General features: G+C 46.0%; 1 protein-coding gene across 4 annotated transcripts in view; it reads left to right on the forward strand.

Annotated features, from left to right (window-relative positions):
* TRANK1 (tetratricopeptide repeat and ankyrin repeat containing 1) overlaps positions 1 to 18871 on the forward strand; it is an 80035-nt gene that overhangs the window by 18970 nt on the left and 42194 nt on the right. For 2 of the 4 annotated variants that reach the window (XM_005877087.2, XM_014548422.1), the window contains exons 2-9: positions 3917 to 4048; positions 6954 to 6992; positions 8948 to 9074; positions 11565 to 11715; positions 13715 to 13833; positions 14859 to 14942; positions 15161 to 15299; positions 17310 to 17441. In XM_005877087.2, the coding sequence (XP_005877149.2) occupies positions 3917 to 4048; positions 6954 to 6992; positions 8948 to 9074; positions 11565 to 11715; positions 13715 to 13833; positions 14859 to 14942; positions 15161 to 15299; positions 17310 to 17441 (923 nt within the window). Of the gene's footprint in view, positions 1 to 3387; positions 3465 to 3916; positions 4049 to 6953; positions 6993 to 8947; positions 9075 to 11564; positions 11716 to 13714; positions 13834 to 14858; positions 14943 to 15160; positions 15300 to 17309; positions 17442 to 18871 lie in introns of those variants that run through there. The other 2 variants (XM_014548421.1, XM_014548420.1) reach the window with 2 other exon arrangements.

The following is an 18871-nucleotide window of genomic DNA, read 5'->3' on the forward strand; positions in this document are numbered from 1 at the left end:
TCCACATCACTGAGTTCTAGCAACCAGACCTCTCAAGGGGCTGAAGGGTCAACATCAGGACTTTAGCCCAGTGAGTACCAAATAGCTCACCAGTGAATTTGGGTCAGATTGAAGGTTCTAGAGCAATACCAAGGCAGTATTTTGGAAGGCACAGTGGGGGAAGCCCATTGGGGGCTCACTGGAGAACTTGGGGGTTTGCTGCTCAGATTTGCTTAGTCTCACTGATTGCTCAGCCTGCAATAGGGCTCCATCTAGTGAGGTTTCAATAATATGTCCTCCATGTTTATTTGTTTTTATATTTTTGTGGTTTTTTTGTTATGTTTGTTTTTTGTGTGTCCTCCATATTTAGAAGACATAAGATCCCATAGCTTGTATCTGGAAATCTTTCCTGGAAAAATTAGGACCATAAACAGGACCTGAGTCTGTGGAAATGTGGAGGGGCGTTTGTTAGAGCTAAACCCAGAATGGAGATGGTGGGTCTGAGTTTCCCACAAGAAAGGCCCCCATCCAGTGAGGCTGCCTTTGAGGGAGGCTGCTGAGAATGAGACGTTTGGTGACGACCAGAATGCCTTCCCACTCGCCAGTGGGAAAAGATGATCACAGTGACAAGGCCAAGGAGGGAGGGAATGAGAGTAGCTGAGAATCCTGCATCCAGGAGAATCCGGAAGGACAAGTTAGCGCCTCCAGTAAGTACCCGAGGCTTTGTCAACAAGAGATATCATTGCAGAAATAAGCAAGGGGGAAACAGGACCAGACATGTTCATAGGTTTTAAGAATATGCAAGCTGATGACAATGGCTCCCACCCCCTTAACTTCCCTCCCCCACTTTGAGATGCCCGCAGGCAGCTTGTGAGGTATCAAGAAGGACCTGCGCAGAAATGTTGGGTGCCTAGAGTTGAGGTCCACCATGACACCTGTGGAGCACATGCTTAATCGGATTAATAAGTGAGTGAACGCCGAACCGGTTTGGCTCAGTGGATAGAGCGTCGGCCTGCGGACTCAAGGGTCCCAGGTTCGATTCCGGTCAAGGGCATGTACCTTGGTTGCGGGCACATCCCCAGTAGGGGGTGTGCAGGAGGCAGCTGATCGATGTTTCTCTCTCATCGATGTTTCTAACTCTCTGTCCTTCTTCCTTCTTCTCTGTAAAAAATCAATAAAATATATTAAAAAAAAAAGTGAGTGAACGAAGAGCAGCATTAGAAGCAACTTGAATAAAGGGTGGGGCTTATTCTGCATAGTGTAGACAACTAAAAAAATCACTATGGTCTGATTATTAAGGCGGTACTGTGTAGAGCAATTGGAAATTGGGAAAATTAAAACCCTGCCTAATTTTAATGGTGACTTAACATTTTGGCATGTTTTCAATACATTATATGGTTTTAAAATTTTATTTGGGTTTATACATCCTTTTCTGTTGCTTGGCTTTTTATTTACTAACAGCCTATCATTAAATGTTCTTTTGCAACATGATTTTAAAAATAACTGCATGATATTATACCAGACGGGTATCCTACAAACTGACTCTAATCCATTACTTGTTATGGAACATTCAGGGTTATTTCCAGTTTTCACTGTGGCAAACACCCACGGGCCTAAATCTATCCATGATATAGTATATTTCTCTGGAAGCAGAAAATTACAGCACCCAACGCTTGGGGTCATTCTTTTAATTATTTTCCAATGATACTTTGTTTTAATTTTTCATTTCTTGCTCACTAGTGAGGGTGATCCTGTTTATTTAGCCATTACTTGTATTCCTTGTGAATTGTCTGTTTAGGACAGTGATGGCGAACCTTTTGAGCTCGGCGTGTCAGCATTTTGAAAAACCCTAACTTAACTCTGGTGCCGTGTCACATAAAGAAATTTTTTGATATTTGCAACCATAGTAAAACAAAGATTTATATTTTTGATATTTACTTTATATATTTAAATGCCATTTAACAAAGGCAAATCAACCAAAAAAATGAGTTCGCGTGTCACCTCTGACACATGTGTCATAGGTTCGCCATCACTGGTTTAGGACCTCACACATTTTGTTCAGGGCGTTGGTCTTTTCTTGGGGTGGAAAGGTATTTACAAAAGAGGGCTATTGTTAGTTGTTAATAGCGATTTCCTTTTTCTAGTCCAACATGGCGAGTTTAAAAAATATGTATGGGACTTATGGCTGACAATATTTTGAAAGAGAAACATGGTTTTATTCTCTAGTCAATCAACTCTTTAACTGTTTTCATGTTCAAAGTCATCTGTGTGTCAATGTGGGAGCCATAGGATCGAGAGATTATTTAATGAAAAATGTCGGTGGAATTTCGCCTTCTGACTGTTTATGAATCATGTGCCTCATTCTGCAACAGCTCTGCCTGAGGAATGCAGCTCAGTTAAAAAACCCCATTTCCAATACGCTCAGGTGGATTTAAAATAAGCCATCACTTTATCTGCGTGCGTCTGCTTTCCCTGACCCGAAATTCCTCATCAAGATTTGAAACTAGCTCTGGTCAGTGTGGCTCATTTGGTTGAAATGTCCCATGCACTGAAGGGTTTCGGATTCGATTCCCGGTCAGGGCACATAACAAGGTTGTAGGTTCTGTCCTCAGTTGGGGCATGTGTGGGAGGGAGGCAACCGATCAACGTTTTTCTGTCCCTCTCCCTCTCCCTTCATCTCTCTCTAGAATCAGTGAAAGCATATCCTCAGGTGAGGATAAAAAAAAAAAGATTTGAAACAATAAAAATAAGAATTATTATGTGTCTAAGAATTGTGTTGGTCAGTAAGACCCCCAATGGATTGTACATCCCCACAGGTACATGGCATTTGCAAACACCTGAATCAGCCTCATATTTTAAGACCTCCCACACTGCCTTCCCTTTCCTGCTGCTATTTTGGGAGGAGGAAATCCTAAAGGTTCTCTGCTATCCCCCTCTCCCCCTCCCCCTACCTCCTCGAGGCTCTCCAAGCTGCTCTCTTGAGGCCCATCATGTGGACAGGGCTACAAGCACTTCTCCGACTACCCAGGCCACGCCAGAGAGAATCAGGAAGTGAGAGTCGACCTCTGGGTCTGGCATTCAAATCTGTTACACACAAATATTAAAGTACCCATGATATGCTAGGCCATAGGGGCACAAAATGAATAACACAGAAAGTCACGACTTGAGAGAACCAGGTGCTTCTTGCGAGGCGCAGGCGAGTAAGCAGGCGAAGGCAAAATCAGGCACAAATCTCAGACACGAGTGCTCTGCCACATATTTTATAGTGTTTTAGGCAGGGTGGGGGACGGGAGAGGCAGTGATGGTGGCCCTGTGACTTAGTCCCTTGTGTATTGTGGCTTTTTGCACTGCACCTCCTCCTCCCCTTTCTGAGAAGGACCATCAGCTGAGTTTTGCTTGTACCATCAGGTGATGTGGCATAGTGGTCAAGAGCAGAAGCCTGAATTTGGGGTCTGAACTGGGAAATGCCATTAGCAGATCTTAAGGCAAGTGGCGTGAACCTCTTTGAGAATTATTCCCTCATCTGAACAGTGGGGACAGTGCATCCTTATGGGCATAGTGATGGTAATGAGAGCATAATAATCGTGCCAGTTATAGGAACCGCTGCCACTTATTGAGCCAAACTACCTACCGGGTTTATGCTGTCTGGCACCTGGAAGCAGCCTCCTTGCTCAGTGCAGAGCTGATCATAAACACAGGCTAGATGGAATTGTTCTGGCCTCTGCCCCTGAGGTCAGAAAAGAACTGAGGAAGAAGTGACCTGGGCAGACTCTCTCTGGTCCCATGATGACGTGAAGTGTTGTCAGGGTGTGCCCTCTACAGGTGGGTGGAGCCAGAACTAACAAACTGCCTCTCCAGACTCTCAGCAGTGCAGATGGGAAGGGGACCGAGGCCCATGCAGGCCTGGCAGCCAGCCCTTCCCTATGTTTCCTCACAGGATGGACCCAGCAACTTATGCTGAGTTGTTGAAAGAATCCGGCAACCAAGTTTTTAAGAATGGGAACTTCTCTTTGGCCATCAGAAAGTACGATGAAGCCATCCAGGTTCTTCTGCAGTTATACCAGTGGGGGTAAGTGTTTGTATTTTCTTCCCACCTTTTTTTAAAAAATATATATTTTATTGATTTTTTACAGAGAGGACGGGAGAGAGATAGAGAGTTAGAAACATCGATCAGCTGCCTCCTGCACGCCCCCCACTGGGGATGTGCCTGCAACCCAGGTACATGCCCTTGACCGGAATCGAACCTGGGACCTTTCAGTCCACAGGCCGACACTCTATCCACTGAGCCAAACCGGTTTCGGCTTCTTCCCACCTTTTTTAAGTAAAAGGGAACTCAGTTGCTTAAGTTTTCTTGTCATTTATCACACTGCCTAGTTTCTGTTTTCTTCTCGCTCACTTCCTGTTGATCTTCTCTACATAGTCAGCCCAGAAACTGAACAGAATACACTAGATCAGTGGTTCTCAACCTGTGGATCGCGACCCCTTTGGGGGTCGAACGACCCTTTCACAGGGGTCGCCTAAGACCATCGGAAAACACATATATAATTACATATTGTTTTCGTATTTAATCACTATGCTTTAATTATGTTCAATTTGTAACAATGAAAATACATCCTGCATATCAGATATTTACATTATGATTCATAACAGTAGCAAAATTACAGTTATGAAGTAGCAATGAAAATAATTTTATGGTTGGGGGTCACCACTACAGTCAATCTGTTTTGTATTAAAGGATCGAAGCATTAGGAAGGTTGAGAACCACTGTACTAGAGTAATAAGGGAAATGGAAAGTGAAACTTGAGGGACTGTTGATAAACATTACAAAGCTTTCCCTCTGTCTGATTATGGGTTCAGAGTTCCTGTATTGAGAGGTCTCCAAACTTCTCAGTTGTCATTCGTTTCATCTTCTGGAGTACCTATGCCATATACCCCCTGGCCATAGTGCTCACTACTCAGGAATGCAGCTCACCTCTCTACCTGCCCCTTCACTTCTAGTAGACCTGTTCCCAAACATTTTCATATTATGATAATGCTTAAAGTCATAGAGGACCCAAAGAGCTTTTGTTTATGTAGGTTTTTAGTTGTCAATATGTAGGTTTTAAGTCTGTATCAGAACTTAAAAACTAAGAGAAATTTAAAGTTTATATTTATTAATCTAAATAAAAATATCAATAAGAAATCCATTACACATTAATATAAATAAAATATTTTAAAGAAAAATAACTATATTTTCCAAAGCAAACAATTTGGTGAGAAGACTGGCACATTTTACATTTTCACAAATCCTTTTAATGTCTGTCTTAGTAGTAGACATCTGGCTTCTCACATCTGCTTCTACAGTCAATCTGTTTGTTTTTTTTAAAAATATATTTTATTGATTTTTTACAGAGAGGAAGGGAGAGGGATAGAGAGTTAGAAACATTGATGAGAGAGAAACATCGATTCAGCTGCCTCCTGCACACCTCCCACTGGGGATGTGCCTGCAACCAAGGTACATGCCCTTGACCGGAATCGAACCTGGGACCTTTCAGTCCGCAGGCCGACGCTCTATCCGCTGAGCCAAACCGGTTAGGGCAGTCAATCTGTTTTGATAGCACACGTCATGTAGCCTCTGAACATCCCCTGAACACGTGAGAGAATGAGTGTGTAAAGGTACAAAATGTCTTAGCATTATTATTGTATAAGTTTCCTGTTGCTGCTGTAACAAGTTACTATAAACTTAGTGGCTTCACACAATACAAATTTATTATCTTACAATTCTGGAGGTCAGAAGTCCGAAATGAGTCTTAACAAGGCTAAAATCAAGGTGTCAGAGGAGAATCCATTTCCTTGCCTTTTTGAACTTTGAGTGACTGCCCGTTTTCCTTGGCTTGTGGCCCCTTTCTCCATCTTCAAAGCATATTATTTCAATCTGCATCTGTCATCACATCACCTTCTCCTCTGCCTGGTTTCATTCTCTCTCTCATCCTTATGTTTGTGATTGTATATAATCTGGGACAAACTCTTCTCAAGATTCATAAATTAAATACATCTGCTTTTGCCATAAAAGGTAACATTGTTGGGGGACCATTATTCAGTCTACTACAGTTTGACCTTGTGGATTACCTTACATGGTCTTGGGGAACCCCTTCCCCCCTGAGGTTCCCAGATCATATTTTGGGAACAGCCATAGCAGAAGAAGCAAGAGCTTGGCATTTGTGGGTACATACAACCTAAACTTGTACTTAGAAATGACACTGAATTAAATTACCGAAACATGGCTCCCAACCCTACCTCTCTATCACCATAGTATTGCACTCTAGCTGGACTTGGGTTGAGTGTAATTGGTTTGGGCCTGTATTTCTGTTATTCTGCCCCTTCCTGAGTCAGATCAGAACTGTCAGAGCTGGGCCTAGAGCTCCTCATTCAGGGCAAAACATCCGGCTTTCTTAAAGAGGAAGCATTGGAAAGTGGTTATGATCACAGACTGACCCCACACTGTGAGTGCTCAAATCTTAGCTCCACCACTTACTGGCTGTGTGACTGCTAATGGGACTTCTGCCCGGACCCTCACATGTTGCCTTTCATGGACCTTCCTGACACTGTGTCTTTTGCCCGTCACTTGCTGCCTGTCTTCCTGCTGATATAGGGATTTAGGTGCATGAGGTTTGCAGAGCAAGTGCTCTCAGGAGATGGGGACTGAGGGAAGCAGGATGGGGCAGGGGAAGGCTCCAGGCAGGGATATTGTCTCACCTGGAGTCCCCTTCAGACTGATCTCCAGTGAACTTGGGAGGATGAGTTGTACTGCAGAGCTGGTCCCACTTTGGGACAAGGGGCTGACCCTTCGATTCCCATGTTAGTCCATCATTGGTTGTAGGCTGTCCAGCCCCTGGGAGTTGTCCTAGGGAGGGAGGTGGTATTAGTCAGCATGGACTGTCATAACAAAATACCATAGACTGGCGGTTTAACCAACAGGAATTTATTTCTCACAGTTCTGGAGCCTGGGATCCTGCTGGCCAGTACGGTGCCTGGTAAGAACTCTTTTTCTGGTTTGCAGACGGCCACCTTCTCACTGTGTCCTCATATGGTACAGAGAGAGCAAGGAAGCTCTTGTTATAAGGCAACTAACCCCATCTCGAGGGCTCCACCCTCACCACCTCATCTAAACCTAATCACCTCCCCAAAGCCCCATCTCCAAACACCATCACATTGGGGACTAGGGCTTCACCATATGAATTGGGGGTTGGGGCACACAAATCAGACCCTAGGAGGAGCATAACTTCCTGGAGCGGATGCTCCCATTAGGCTGAGGGTAAATCTCTGGAGCCCCTAGCTGCAGCCAACACTCACTGCAGGTGGGGATGGCTGCACTGGCCAGGGTATCGGGCCTGACACCAGGGCATCTACTACGCTCCAGTCACAGCTCCCTTGCCAGTCACCCACTGGGTGCCCCACTGCCTCTTCTGTGATTTTGGAGTCTCATCTCTTGCCCTAGAGGGAATGAAGGGTGCTGAGAGGAGCCGGGCACATAAAGCACTGGGGTGGGGACAGTAGTAGAGGTGATTTTTTTCTTTGCTTTATTTTTGTGCTTATCTGCATCACCTATCTTTTCTTTAATGATTGGTATAATTTTCACAATTGAAAATATTCAATAACATAGAATTCGCCTTGCCCCCCCCCCCCAGTGTGTCTTGAATTCAATGGCTTTTGAGCTTTTGTTAACATATTGTGATATATTTCTGGGTTTCCTCCTTCTGACCTGATTTCAGCACTAACCTTGCAGCTGTATTACCCTGAGACCCAGGCAAGAGAGGCCCCACCCTGCCCATGCTTTAGAGGGACCTTTTGACCTTTCCCCAGCTGAACCCCTCCCCACAGGAGTCTGTTGGGCCAGGGGCTTCATCCAGAACCCTATCAAACCTTTTGGTCCACACTGTGGGTACTAGGGCCCAGGAGTTTCTGCCCATGGACCCTATTCCCAGGCCCTGCATGAGCCTCCTACCTGCATCCATTCTTCTGCGGTCTGGCCAAGGTCAGGGGTGTGGACAGAGCTTGGAATTGTATCTCCTAAAGGGCAGGATGAAGGCTGAGGTGAAAATAGAAGAGAGAGTGGGCAGGGGCACAGGCCTGGCTCACCCTGCCCTGACACAGTGCCGGCGGATCTAAATTTGAACCTTGCCTCCCAGCTATTATAAATTAGGAGGGTAGGATGTGTTTTACTAAGCAGTTTGTGAGCTTGAGTTATGGCCTTCAGATCCTTAGACTAGCACTGTCCAATAGGACTTTCTGTGACCATGAAGACGATCTTTAATATAGAAGGTGACTATTGAGTACTGAAATGTGGCAAATACAACTAAGGAACTGAATTTTACATTTTGTTTAATTCATTTAAATTTAAATAGCTACATGTGGATAGTAGCTCCTCTATTGGGCAGTGCAGATTAGCCACATGGTGTGTGGGCCTCGTTTGTACTCTGGGTCCTGCCATGATAGAATAGTGCTTGGCCTGGGTCTCTCCCAGTGGGTCCGTGGGGATGCTGTGGTCACGTGTTCTGAACAGCCCTTCCTGTGACAAGTTCTGCCTCCAATCAGGAGGAGCATGCATGTGGAGCGGTTCACACCATGTCTGGACTCTGCTCACGCTCAGTGGGAAACTCCCATCCTCTCCATCCTTAGGAACAGTCTCTAAAAAACAAAGAGATCTGTGGGGATCAGTAGGAAATGGAACCAAGGTGTTGAGAACATTTGTCATTAAAAGCTGGGAGCAGAGGATTTGGAAGTGAGGAAGGACGGATTGTACCTTGCAAGTGCCCCAGGATTTCTAGGGGCCTACAAGGGTCAGCTCTGATAGCCAGACCTGGCACATTTCCTGCCGAAACCCCATGGGCATGACAGCAGTCAGGATCAGAGTGATGGTCTTTAAGGATTGTTTTCTGTATTTGCAGGAAGATAGTTTTACGGATCTCCAGCTTGTTCTTTCTCACAGGGTTCCCCCCAGGGACTTGGCTGTGCTCCTGTGCAACAAGTCCAATGCCTTTTACAACCTTGGGAAATGGAACGAGGCATTTGTGGCTGCCAAGGAGTGTCTCCAGTGGGATCCAACCTACGTGAAGGTATGGTGCAAGGGACGCTGGGACAGCTGCTGCTTCCTTCCTCTTAGCCTGCCTCCTCCCCTTCCTTCTAAAACGGGAGTACTTCTCATTCAACTCCCTTTGCACTTCATGCAGGTGCTCATGGGGCATGTGAGTGGTACCCAGAGAAGGGCCAAGTGTTGAAATGCCCTTGTAGGGAAGAGCAGAGCTGGGCTCTTGGTGGATGGAGTGCAGTGGAGATCCTCTGAGCTCGTTTTGTCCTGAAGTAGTGACACCAAATTCATAGTCTGTTCATGTTCTTTGCTGTTTGCAGGTTTCATGATAGCAAAGCTTTACTTTAGATGCAAGCTAGTGTACCACATGACACCGATTCTTTTATATATATACTAGAAGCCTGGTGCATGAAAATTGTGCACTGGGGGTGGGGCGGGTCCCTCAGCCCAGCCTGCACCCTCTCACAGTCTGGGAGCCCTCAGTCTGGGAGCCCTCAGGGGATGTCTGACTGATGTCTTAGACCAGCCGTGGGCAAACTATGGCCCGCTGGCCGGATCCGGCCCGTTTGAAATGAATAAAACTAAAAAAAAAAGACCGTACCCTTTTATGTAATGATGTTTACTTTGAATTTATATTAGTTCACACAAACACTCCATCCATGCTTTTGTTCCGGCCCTCCGGTCCAGTTTAAGAACCCATTGTGGCCCTTGAGTCAAAAAGTTTGCCCACCCCTGGCTTAGACCCTCCCTCTCTGCAGGGAGTGGGCCTAAGCTGGCAGTTGGACATCCTTAGTGCTGCCACGGAGGAGGGAGAGGCTCCTGCCACTGCTGCTGCACTCGCCAGCCATGAGCCTGGCTTCTGGCTGAGTGGTGCTCCCCCTGTGGGAGCGCACTGACCACCAGGGGGTAGCTCCTGCGTTGAGCGTCTGCCCCCTGGTGGTCAGTGCATGTCATAGTGACCGGTTGTTCCTCAGTTTGGTCTATTTGCATATTAGCCTTTTATTGTATAGGATATTTTATTGGTTTCAGAGAGGAAGGGAGAGGGAGGGAGAGATAGAAACATCAATGGTGAGAGAGAATTGTTGATCAGCTGTCTCCTGCACACCCCCTACTGGGGATAGAGCCCTCAACCCAGGCATGTGCCCTGACCGGGAATCGAACTGTGACTTCCTGGTTCATAGGTCAACGCTCAACCACTGAGCCATGCCGGCCCAACCAGATTTTATTTGATGTTACTTTCTATGTGACATGGGGTCCTTCTGAGAAAAGAAGTGAAGACTCCAAAGAAGTGGGTGGGTCGGAGAGTTTATATATCACTTTTAATGAAGCGTGATACATTGTAGAGACATGACAAGACAAAGGACAGGGTTTTAAAGCCTTTAGGGTCTGTGAACTGTGGAGAAATAAACACACGGAGAAACTAATGGCAGATAAGGGCTATCAGCGAGGCTTGTTTGTGCAGGCTCATCTCAGTGCCGACTTTCTACCTCCTTCAGGCCATAAAGACTCCCCGGAAAGGGGATTTATGCAGTCCTCATGTCCCATATTTTGGGGTGACATATTCTGATACCCTCTAATCCCTGTGTCCAAAATAAAAAGATGAGACTTAAATCTGAGGAAGTCAGAGAAATGGGAAATTCTGTACCAGCTTGCCTGGTTGGAAAATAAAACACTTTTTCTGATTGTTCTCTAAGGTTTAGAAGAGCTTTCAAATGAAAGTTAAGACAAATCAAAAAATAATCAGAGATTTGGTGTTAAGTGGAATTATAAATGCCAATGCAGTTGGATGGTCAAAGTGGGGGGTGGGGGGGAGAGAGAGAGAGAGAGAGAGAGAGGAGAGAAAGAGAGGTGAGAGAGAAATATTGATCAGTCGATTGATGGGCTGCTTCCCACATGCATCCTGAGCAGGAATCAAACACTCCACCTTTTGGTGTACGGGACGACAAGTAAGCCATCCGGCCAGGGCATGGGAGGCCGTTTGCATCACTAATCCTTGTAATTTTCTTCTCTTCTACAGAAATAATTTTTTTTTTTTTGCCAATAATGTGGAGCTTCGTAATTCTCAGTGCTTGTGATTACAATTTTTCCCTCTACATCCCCAGTGCAAATTGTGTTTACTTTGATTGAAAGGAGCAGGAAACAATTTCTGAGTTACATGACAAGCTCATTCTTTCCCAGAACACTGTAGTCGCGGGATTTTTTTCATTCCTCTCTTCTTGCACAGGCTGTGATTTGAGTCATGGATAAATAAATGACACATGTAATTGGAAGCAGGCCAGCTTCCTTCTCTCTGTGTCCTGCGTCATAGATTTGAAAGTGATTATTTTCTTAGCAGTTAGAAAATGACAGAAAAAAATGTTGCACGGGACATCATGTGGCAGTCTGGTGGGCAGTGACTGTTAGAGATCTGTGTTTACACAGAAGTGAGATTCCAGGGTCCCCGCCAGCCCCCCAATCTTGCTCATCCTCTCAGCAGCACTTGAGGAGAGACGGTAAGGTTTTCCTTTTTTCGTTCCAGGGGTACTACCGCGCTGGTTACTCCTTGCTGCAGTTGCTCCAGCATTATGAAGCTGCTCGCATGTTCTTTGAGGGTCTTCAGCTTCTGCAGGGCAGCAGCGATCAGAGCCAGTTCGCTGATTTCCTCGTGGGAGTCTTCACCACCATGGGCAGTAAGTCTGACTCGGGGGAAGCGTTCCCTCCCTTCTTCCCTCCCTCTGCCTCCCCTCCCTCCTTCCCTTCCTTTCTTCCTTCCAGTCCTAGTTATTTTATTTGAATTCCTCCTGCAGGAGGACTCAGGCTCCTGGGGAGATGATTACAGGGTGTTTTTTTGTGGCTGATTTATGTAGTTTGAATAAAACTGGTTTTCACATTAGAAAGTATTTTGAAAGCTTTGGCGGCTCATGCCTTTGTAAAAATGACTAATTCCTATTGCTATTCATAGAGTTTTCCCGATTTATACTACTACTTGCTTTATGTGTTTTTGTGCTCCCTTATGATTTCTGCATATTTCTCCAATGTGTTCAGAAAATATTCTGGTTTGCTGTGAAAATAACCCGAAAGGGCTGGCAGGGTCCTGTGAAAGCTGTCAGCGGTGTTCAGTGTCGCGGCTGCAATGCTCACTTCAGCGGTGGACCCGCTTGCTCAGTCTGGGAGTGACGCGTGGGAGGCCTTGAGCATCACCACTAGATTCTTACTGTAATCACCTGGCCCAAGGGGTGGCTTTTGTCAGTGGCCTGGACAGAAAACCAAAAAGCTTAGTGTAGTATAGTCCTTGCCAGTGACAAAGGGGCTCCTTCTGAAGTCCCGCCAGTAACCAGGCCGTTGTTTTCAAATATTACGCTTGATCCGATTTAAGTTCTCATTGATTTAAGATGAGCCACTAGTTTATGTTCTGCCACTGAGACACATCGATTGTAACACATATCCCGATTCTATAGGTGTTAGAGTGTGAATAGCAGCACATGCTAGACTTGGTGGAGTGTGGTTTTTGGCTTTCAGAAGTGGGGAAATCACTGCTGGCCACAGACTCAACTCTTAGGTATCCAGCTGTTCCACTGCGATTGTGGGAGAGTGACTTCTGTGGTCTGTGGGTGGAACCTTACAGATTTTGGCACAGAGAGGGGTAAGAGCATGTCAGACAGTGAGTGACGGGGTTAGAAGTGGGCACCGCCGTGTCCCCTAGACAGAGAGGTAGGAGATCTTCAGATTTCCAGCTGGTCACTTCCGCCAGGGCCTGCAGCCTGCATCCCCTTTCAGAACCACATGGCTTGTCCCTGCCTACACTTCCTCATCGTCTCTGCGTATCCTCCGAAAGTACTTCTCCTGTCAGAGCCCGGCTGGCTGCACAACCGTTCTTGGTGACCATCCCTGGAGAGATCGGGGTGGTTTCCCTCTGCCCCCATCTTAGAGGGAGCAGTTAGCCGGACTTCTTGGGGTGATGCAGCCCTAACTTTTCTACCAAGGAGAGTATGCCCATGCCCAATTTTTAAATTTTGGAAAATATACTTGTGGAAATTTTGTAGCCTTTCATATAATACTAGTACATGGTTATCTTGATATTTATTTTTGGAAATGAATAACTCTGGAAGAGGTGCTATGTTAGTCTGTCTGTCCTATCCCCTCGGATGTTCTTCTCATCCGTGAGTTTGAGAACTGTCGTTTGCAAGGTTGATGGGCCACCAGGTTAGAAGAATGTGTGTTGACAAAAAGAGTTGTTAGATGTGGATTCCAGTCTTGTTTTTGGTCATGAACTAGCAGCATGACATGCCACAAAGCCTGACCTCATTTGTGATAGTGCCTCATCTGTTGGGTGAGAATACTATTTGTCACATGTTTCTTCAAGGAAGTGAATTGTGTAACTTCCCTTAAGCTTCCATTTCCTTCTCTGTAAATGGAGGTAATAGCCACTGCCCTCTTGGTATGTTTGAGGGGTTAAATGTAAACACATGTTGCTGGGTTTGGTGAATAGAAGGGCTAAGTGAATGGTGGCTCACATTATGCTGTCTGACTCTTAGGGGATTGATTGTCACCCAAATTGAAAATGATTGCAACTCCATACATCTTTAATTTTTCCTTTGTCTATGTGTGGTCTTAATTAGGGGACCTTTGCCCAAATGTTCTAGACTTTCCCCAAGTTAAAACTTCTAAACGATGGCATTTTTTTTCCAGGTGACCCCATTGTTTTGCAAAGTTTCTTGCCCTACTTTGATCACATTTTCACCATTGGATTCTCCACAGAAGTGTGGCAATCGGTAATAGAGAAGTTGGCAAAGAAAGGATTATGGCATGTAAGTAAAAGGAGATGGTGGCTCCCTTGTGGAGAAAGCACCTTCTACATTAACTGGTTTCTTTCTGTGGCCCCGGGGCATTGTAACTTAGCATTTGTTTATCTTGATGCCAAAATAACTTTTTTTCTTTTTTTAAATATATTTTTATTGATTTCAGAGAGGAAGGGAGGAGAGAGATAGAAACATCAATGATGAGAGAGAACCATTGATTGGCTGCCTCCTGCACACCCCGCACTGGGGACCAAGACCGCAACCCTGGCATGTGCCCTTGACCAGAATCGAACCTGGGACCCTTCAGTCTGCAGGCTGATGCTCTATCCACCAAGCCAAACCAGCCAGGGCGCCAAAATAACTTTTTAACTAGAACATCCTTAAAGATGGAAATTCACTGAGATATATTAATTAGCTAGCTTCCATTTTTAAATTTTATTTTTTGTTAATCCTCACTTGAGGGTATTTTTCCATTGTTTTTTTTTAAATATATTTCATTGATCTTTTACAGAGAGGAAGGGAGAGGGACAGAGAGTCAGAAACATCGATGAGAGAGAAACATCAATCAGCTGCCTCCTGCACACCCCCCCCCCGGGCATGTGCCCGCAACCAAGGCACATGCCCCCGACCAGAATCGAATCCGGGACCCCCCAGTCCGAAGGCCAACGCTCTATCCACTGAGCCAAACCGGCCAGGGCTTTCCATTGATTTTTAGGGAGAGTGGAAGAGAGAGGGAAAGACAGAGAGAAACATCAGTGTGAGAGAAACACATGGATTGGTTGTCTCCTGCACACACCCCAACCAGGGTTTGGGCGGGGGAGGAGCCTGTAACCGAGGTACATGCCCTGGACCAGAGTCTCTGATTATCATGGCTCAGGCTGAAAAGCTTGGCAGCTGGCCTAAAAAAAGGAGACAGGTTCAGAGGGTATTTTGTTTTGTTGTTTGCTTGTTTTAAAGCTTAAGGATACTTTGGCTCTAATAACCTATGTGGAGAACATCATTATTCTAATCTTTTATTTTTCTGCCTTCACCAGTCATTTCTCCTTCTGTCAGCGAAAAAAGATCGACTACCAAGAAATATCCATGTCCCAGAGTTATCACTGAAAAGTCTCTTTGAGGTAAGGTGGCTTTTTGAAGGGTATGGTTTTACTTCAGGCTTGGATTTGGGACCTTCTTTTTTAGCTGCCCAACTGCAAATTTGTTATTTATGATAATCTTATGCTTGGGCCACAACAAGTCCAGGTTTTACTGATTCTGAGCTTTATGGGTGAAGGAGTTGAAAGTTTCATGTTGCTACAGTGACTTCCATGTTGTTCCTGTGTGTTTTCTTTCTCAGAAATATGTCTTCATTGGACTTTATGAGAAAATGGAACAGGTGCCCAAGTTAGTCCAGTGGCTGATCTCCATTGGCGCGAGCATCGAGACGATAGGACCGTACCCTCTGCATGCCCTCATGCGACTCTGTATCCAAGCAAGTGAGTGTTCTCCGGGTAACACCTCTCCCAGCTGCCCCCGGGCTCTGAGCTCTGGTGCTCCTCTCAGCTCAGGTGAAAGCAGAATTTAGCCACTTGAATGGAGACTGTTCAGATGTTTTAAATATTCAATGATTGATTATTCAAATGCATGAAGGCAGCAGGGCAACAGCATCCTTTTTATTTCTCCCAGGACCTCGTAGGTACAGGAGGCCCGGATTGAAAGGGTCTGTGTTCCTAGACAGGTCCTGGCAGTAGGGTGGAGCCCGGGACCCACAGCCTTGCTGGGCAGAGCTCCCAGGAGAGCTGTGGAGTGTCCTCCCACCGCAAAGGCAGATGTGGTCGTTTCCCAGGTTCAGGTTCATTTTCTGTAGCCTAGAGGGCCGACTATGGTGGGGGTAGGATGGGAAGCACTGGCTGTTGCCGACACGGATGGCTGGTGGTTCTTTTAAACTTTAAAGGACTTTAAAATTTCAAGGACTTCTATTTCCATAAACATCTTAAAAATGTTATTGTTAAAACTCTCTCTCTCTCTTTACACTTCAGATGGGAGCTTGTTTTTTTTTTTCCAAGCAGGTGTGGCATCTCTGATGGACATTTACCCATATAATTTTAGAGCCGGAAGGGCCAAGAGAACTTGTCTAGGCAGTCTTCCTCTTCTAGGCCATATCATCTCCCAGAATGAGAGAGTGGTGGTGGCCAGAGGCTTGAAGACTTGGGCCCCCACCTTTGCTTTAGCCAGATTTGCCCTGCCATCATTCACTTTATGCATTGAGGAATCTGTATGAGATTTATTCTTACATGGGGATTGTTAGATAAAACACCAAGTAAAGTTTGATTCAGAGCAATCTGATCCATGTTCCCAGCTTCAAAGTAGGAATCTGGAACCCAGAGAATTGTGCCTCTGGTTTTGAAAGGCACGACTCCTCATCCTGTCTACTCTTTAAGGCGGCTCCTGTGAGAACAGGCAGGTGTCCGTGAGATCATGTCTTCAAGTTCATCCCTGTTTAGTTTCTGAGAGGAAAACTCTGACGTGGTGATAAGTGATATAACCAAATTGGCAGAAGTGTGGGGCTTTCCTCCATCCCAGGAGCTACAAGGAAAGGAGTCTGTAAAAAGAATTTAAAATATATGTCCTATGATAGTAATGTAGTCATCTCTTCAGAATACTGACTTGATGGGCGCTCTTAGGCCCCGCCCAGATCCTCTTTATTTTTATTTTGTTAAAAAAATATTTTTATTCATTTCAGAGAGGAAGGGAGAGGGAGAGAAAGATAGAAACATCAATGATGAGAGAGAATCATTAACTGGCTGCCTCTGGCACGCCCCACACTGAGGATCAAGCCTACAACCCAGGCATGTGCCCTGACCGGGAATTGAACCGTGACCTCCTGGTTCATAGGCTGACGTTCAACCACTGAGCCACGCCGGCCGGGCCCAGATCCTCTTTAGACCATGCTTACCCCCACTTGCTATGAGTGCTGGAGGCTTGGACAGAGAACTGCTCTCTGCCAACAGGCACCACATCCCAGGGAAGTTCTCCCTCAACCTCACCTTCCTCCCAGGGGCGTCCTGCAGGTCTCAGCTGACTGACGTGGGGGTACAGAGGTCAACCTCTGCCTCCAGGTGGGTCAACTCTGCGGTACAGTTCACACTCCAGAGCTCCCCCTGGGGTCAGGCCCGAGTGGACGCAGCTGGGACCACATCTCTGTTTGCCTCCTCCCCCTGTCCTGTCCTGCTCCCCTCCCTCGGTCTCGAGCTCCCTCTCTAAGTCACATGGCGAAGAATCTATGTCTTAGGCTTTGCTTCTAGGGAAGCTGATTTCAGTGCATTGTGAGTAACTTTCTAAAGCTTTCAGTTCACAAGCTCCCGTGTCTCCCACACCTGTGTGTGGCAATGGCAGCATGTGTTGGATTCCCCGCTCGGTTGCCTCAGTGTGGTACACATCGACTTGCTTTGCTGGCGTTCTGTAAGCAGAAGAGAACATCAGTAACTCATCTTAATGCCCTTCAGGGGAAAACCATCTGTTCAGGTGGTTGATGGAGCAGCAGCCCGAATGGAAAGGCCGCGTCAACCAGAAGGACCAGGATGGCTGCACCGTCCTGCACGTGGTCGCCGCCCACTCCCCAGGATACCTCATCAAGCGTAAGTGGTGCCAATGGGTGCAGGGCGTGCTGTGGGCTGGAGGACCTCAGGCATTGGCGAACTCACTTAACAGGCCGTTATGTTTTCCCTGTCCATCCTGTGACGGGCTCAGGAGTAAACTTTGCCTTGAATTAAACATGATTAGGAGGGTAAGCTGTGTGCAGAGAGGAGGTGGAGCGAGAGAAGGAAGAATTGCAGGGCTCTCAGCTTTGAATGGCTTCTGTGGGGTTGAATGACTCAAGGACATGGGCTTCCATCTGCATTTGTTCTCACCCCCATCACGTGGTTACTAAGGGCTTTATTTTATGCCAAATCTGTGCTCCACCAGAGATAAATTGTGAACCAGACAACAGACATAATCCTGCCTTCCTGGCACTTAGGAGCTAACACAGGAATTGCATCCTCCCCTGCCCTCCAGGGGGAGACAGGCTTCCTGAAAGGGGCTGACACGTGGGAGGAAAAGCTGGCTCCTTGACGCAGATGTACCTTGTTAGCCTGTGAAACAGGAAGCTGTGAGCACGCCCACACAGCTCTGGAAAAGGGGTCGCTGTGATGATAGATGGTCATGGACTCTCAGCCCCAGTGAAAGGGAGGCGACGGAGCAGTGGGAGCTTGTGTCTGGGCTGGCTGCAGCCGGTGCGGATCTTGGGAACCAGGCTTTGCTGCTGTCTTCTGATAGCAAGAGACGTTGGAAGGCTGGATTTAAAAAAAAATACGAAAACTCATGATTATAACATGTCGGCTTGGAATTGAATGTGCCTGTGGACTGGACACAGCCTAAGTCTAAGTCCTGCTGTTGGTCTGGAGGGCCCTCCTAGGAAATTGCAGTGTTCTCTCTCCAGTGGGTCCCAGGAGCAGCCCGTGAGGTTTGTTTCTCTATTGTTATCCCCCACTGACCGGGGCGCCGGGAATCCATGTCGGGGTGCCCTATGGATTTTATTGTGAGATTTATTTATTTACTTATTTACTTAAGTCAGGACATTGATGAAATTGTTTACCTTTTTTAAAAATAGGTTTTTTAAATTGATTTCAGAGAGGATAGAGAGAGAGAGAACCATTGATTGGCTGCCTCTTGCATGCCCTCTCCTGGAGATCTTCATCAGCTCATTTGGGACAATGCACAAGGGTAACTGCGTTGGTTTTCTATGCTGTGTAACAAACCACCATAAACTAAGTGGTTTAAAACAACACCCATTCATTAGCTCACAGTTCTGTAGGTCCAGAGTGATGTGACTGAGTTTTCTTTTTCTTTTTTTTTTTTGGTTGGGGGATCAACAGAGAGATTTGCTTTAATATACATATGGATGTTTCAAGCATAATTGGTATCTCAGTAAACAAATCATTTCATGATATATTTTTTTTACATTTTAAAAAACCTTTATTGTTGAAAGTATTACATATGTCCCCTTTGTATCCCCATTTCCCCCTTT

The sequence above is a fragment of the Myotis brandtii genome, unplaced genomic scaffold (assembly GCF_000412655.1).
Source record: "Myotis brandtii unplaced genomic scaffold, ASM41265v1 scaffold506, whole genome shotgun sequence".
Taxonomy (NCBI): Eukaryota; Metazoa; Chordata; class Mammalia; order Chiroptera; family Vespertilionidae; genus Myotis; species Myotis brandtii.